Below are 3,075 nucleotides of genomic sequence, written 5' to 3' on the forward strand. Positions count from 1 at the left end.
TTTCCTTACTTCTTCCTTGTTTTCCTCCACCCCTTTTCAGAGCATTTGAATTTGTTTCCATAGCATTCTTCTGAATTATTTCTCAGGCATATCCAAAACCTGCTCTTCCTCCTCTATAAAACCTTTGTCTGTCTCCAGCTTGTTTGCATTAGCTACTCTCTTCTGTTTTGGGACATGTTTTGAGAAGGTTTGTTGCTTTTTATTCGACATGTTTATTATTTTTGTTGTTGTTATTATTATTTTTAAGTATGTGACTGCTTGAATGTTAGTTGTTTGATTACTGGGTGTCTCCTGGTGAATATGACCAGGAAATAGGCTTCCCTTATCAAATGTAATGCTTAGTGGGTGTTGTTGGGTCTTGTCTCAGTGGTGAAATATTATGGGGTATGCTTATAGCTTGGCTAGATGGCCATGATTGTTGTCTCCTCTTGGGTAACATAGGGAGAAAAAGCTCCCACCTCCAGGAAAGGTTTGTGATCAAAAGCACCCAAAGCAGAAATAATAATAAATGCATAGACAAAAATCAACACTTTGTAACAGAAATTAAGCTGTGGTTGACTGTCCCGAGCTACACTGTCAGTGTGTGTGCAATTAGAAGCCTCCAGCAGGGGGTGGGGGTGACCACTCTCTCAGGCCCCTCCTCTAGTCATTACCGTAGAGGTGTGCAGGTAGATATTGGGGAATTAATGGGAGAAAGATTGTCCACTATTTTTGTCTCTGAAGGTCAGTTAGGTATCAGCGTGTGCGCACAGCGCAATTCTCGGAATGGTTGAGTACTGTTATGCTGGGGTTTTATAGATTGCTTTAAAATGGCCCTGCACAGGGAGCTCGGGCAGCGCAGCGGCTATGGATCGCAAGGACAATAGCTGGAAATGTGGAGCCGCTACCCAGGAGAAAGGCAAGGTGCCCTGCCCCGGCTCAGACCCACAGCCTCAGAAACCCCCACAGGTCATCTGCTGTCAGAATCTATTCTAAGTTGCACTGATGCGAGGGGTTTAGCTGGGGAACTTTTGGATCCATGAGTCTGAAGGTGACATCATAAATCGCAGCTGAGCTCCCTCTCTCTGTACAGTGGGAAAACTGTCCTGCCTGATGTCTGGGCTGAGAAATGAAGATGCGACAGGGAGAGAGAGAGGGATAAATGTGTAGTCTCCTGCATCTTGTGTTTGTGTGTGTGTGTGTGTGTGTGTGTGTATGTGTGCTGAACACTCTGCTTTCTGAGCCAGGCTGGCTTTAGCCCGCCCTCTAAACTGTGCCGGGTAGGGTAATCGCCAAAGGAGTACAGTCTCCAGATTCCTAAATCGCCAGTGTTTTCCTTAATATCATGATTTTTTTTCACTTGGGAGTGCGGGGAAACTGACGCCCTGCATTTTATGGTAGATCCAGAGCTCTGGAGTTGTTGTATGAGCGCCTCCTTCAAGAGATCCACCCTCCCTTCTCACCAGGGCGTACCCTACCTATTTTTGAGCAGCTGTAGCCCCAACTGGAAGTTTTCTATTTCTTTTTAATGGTTGCATTCTTATTAAAAGTTTCTACTTCTCCAACAGGTTCTCCTTTCCCCTCCCCTAATTCATCCTGTTTACACATACCCCAGGTGCATGGGCTCCTGTGGTGGCTATATCAGCCAACAATCTGTGCCTTGGTCAAGAAGCAACTTCCTGGACCCTTGTTCCCTTATTCCTGAAGATGAACCAGCTTGAGACTTATTTCTCACAGACTTGATGGCACTTGTTAACAGCAACAACAAATAGTTCCCTTGTCAGGAAAAAAAAAAAAAAAGTTTGAATTTTTCTGTTTTACAGCATTAGCCCTTTATCTGCCTCAATTTTACACTTCCAGAGGAAATGAAGGAACCAGATGATCAGGATACAGATGAGAAGCAATCAGATCATTCAAAGAGTGAAAGAGGAACACCTCAGAAGTCTCCTAGATCTGAATCAAGATGTAAGTAAAGGTTATAATAGCCACTTATGCTTATTAAAGGTCATAATATGTGCTTAACACAAATAACATGGTTATTATTTTTAAATTTCAGTAAAATAACTTTTATAGAGTACATATATAAATTTACAGAATTAGAGCATAAATATTTTACGTGTTTAATTCCTTGCTAACCTAAAGAGCAGAGTCTTGGTGTAGTGCTGTAGGATAAGCACTGGACTACAAGGTTGGCAGTTCAAACCAGCTGCTCCCTGGAAACCCTGTACAGAATCATTATGAGTCAGAAGTGACTTAATGGCACATAACAATAACTCTAAAATACAATTTCAGAAATTTAATTTTGCCTATTGGGATGAGGTTCTGGGAAACTGAGTTTACTAACAACATTTACATTGAATTGTTTCAACCTAAGACATGCTTCATAAATCAAAATTTCTCCAGATCATGTTTTATTTGGGGCATTTATCTTTTCCTGCTTGGACTTTTGCAGCTAGGATTTCCACTCAAGTCTTTCTGTCTGGTTCTCCCTCCATACTGCTGTTAGAATAACCTTTCAAAAAAAAAAATGTTCCTATCACTTTCCTACTCAGAAATTTTTAGTTGTTCCTCTCTGTTTTTTCCTTTTCCTGACTTTTATATTTCTGATGCAAGATTGATTACATTCAGATTTCTACTTCTGGGCAACATTTCCCCAGATATGACTCTTAATTTTCATTGGAGAACTTAATGCCCCTTGGTCTAGCACTGCCTTAGGACATCCCTGTCATATGTTAGACCCTCCAAGTGGTAGACCTCACCCTCTGCTCAGCTCATAAATTAGTCCATACATCATGGGTCTCAGAATCCCAGATAGTAATCTGAAACAACTGCTAACATCTTGAACTCCCTTAACCATGCCGTTAAGGTACTATAGGAAATGGTCTCTGTCTTTTCAGTCAAATACTACATGATAGCTTCTCCTGAGTTTGTGTCTTTGTTTCTCATTCTCAATGTTGGCTTTAGAATCTTTACAAGAATAGAAAGGCAAATGATGATTTCTTCTTCAAACTTAAAGTCTTTACTAGTCAATTTTTTTTAACATGCACAAAAACACTCGGGAATATAATTGTTTAAACAACACAAGGTTTTATTCTG

The 3,075-nt window shown here is 40.9% G+C and overlaps 1 protein-coding gene across 1 annotated transcript in view; it reads left to right on the forward strand.

Annotated features, from left to right (window-relative positions):
- Positions 1 to 1,844: 1,844 nt before the first annotated feature.
- The window catches only part of WDR52 (WD repeat domain 52), a 158,110-nt gene continuing 156,879 nt past the window's right edge, over positions 1,845 to 3,075 (forward strand). Inside the window, exon 1 of the mRNA XM_006864205.1 lies at positions 1,845 to 1,944. Within this exon, the coding sequence (XP_006864267.1) occupies positions 1,845 to 1,944 (100 nt within the window). The remainder of the gene's footprint in view (positions 1,945 to 3,075) is intronic.

The sequence above is a fragment of the Chrysochloris asiatica genome, unplaced genomic scaffold, assembly GCF_000296735.1.
Source record: "Chrysochloris asiatica unplaced genomic scaffold, ChrAsi1.0 scaffold00061, whole genome shotgun sequence".
NCBI lineage: Eukaryota > Metazoa > Chordata > Mammalia > Afrosoricida > Chrysochloridae > Chrysochloris > Chrysochloris asiatica.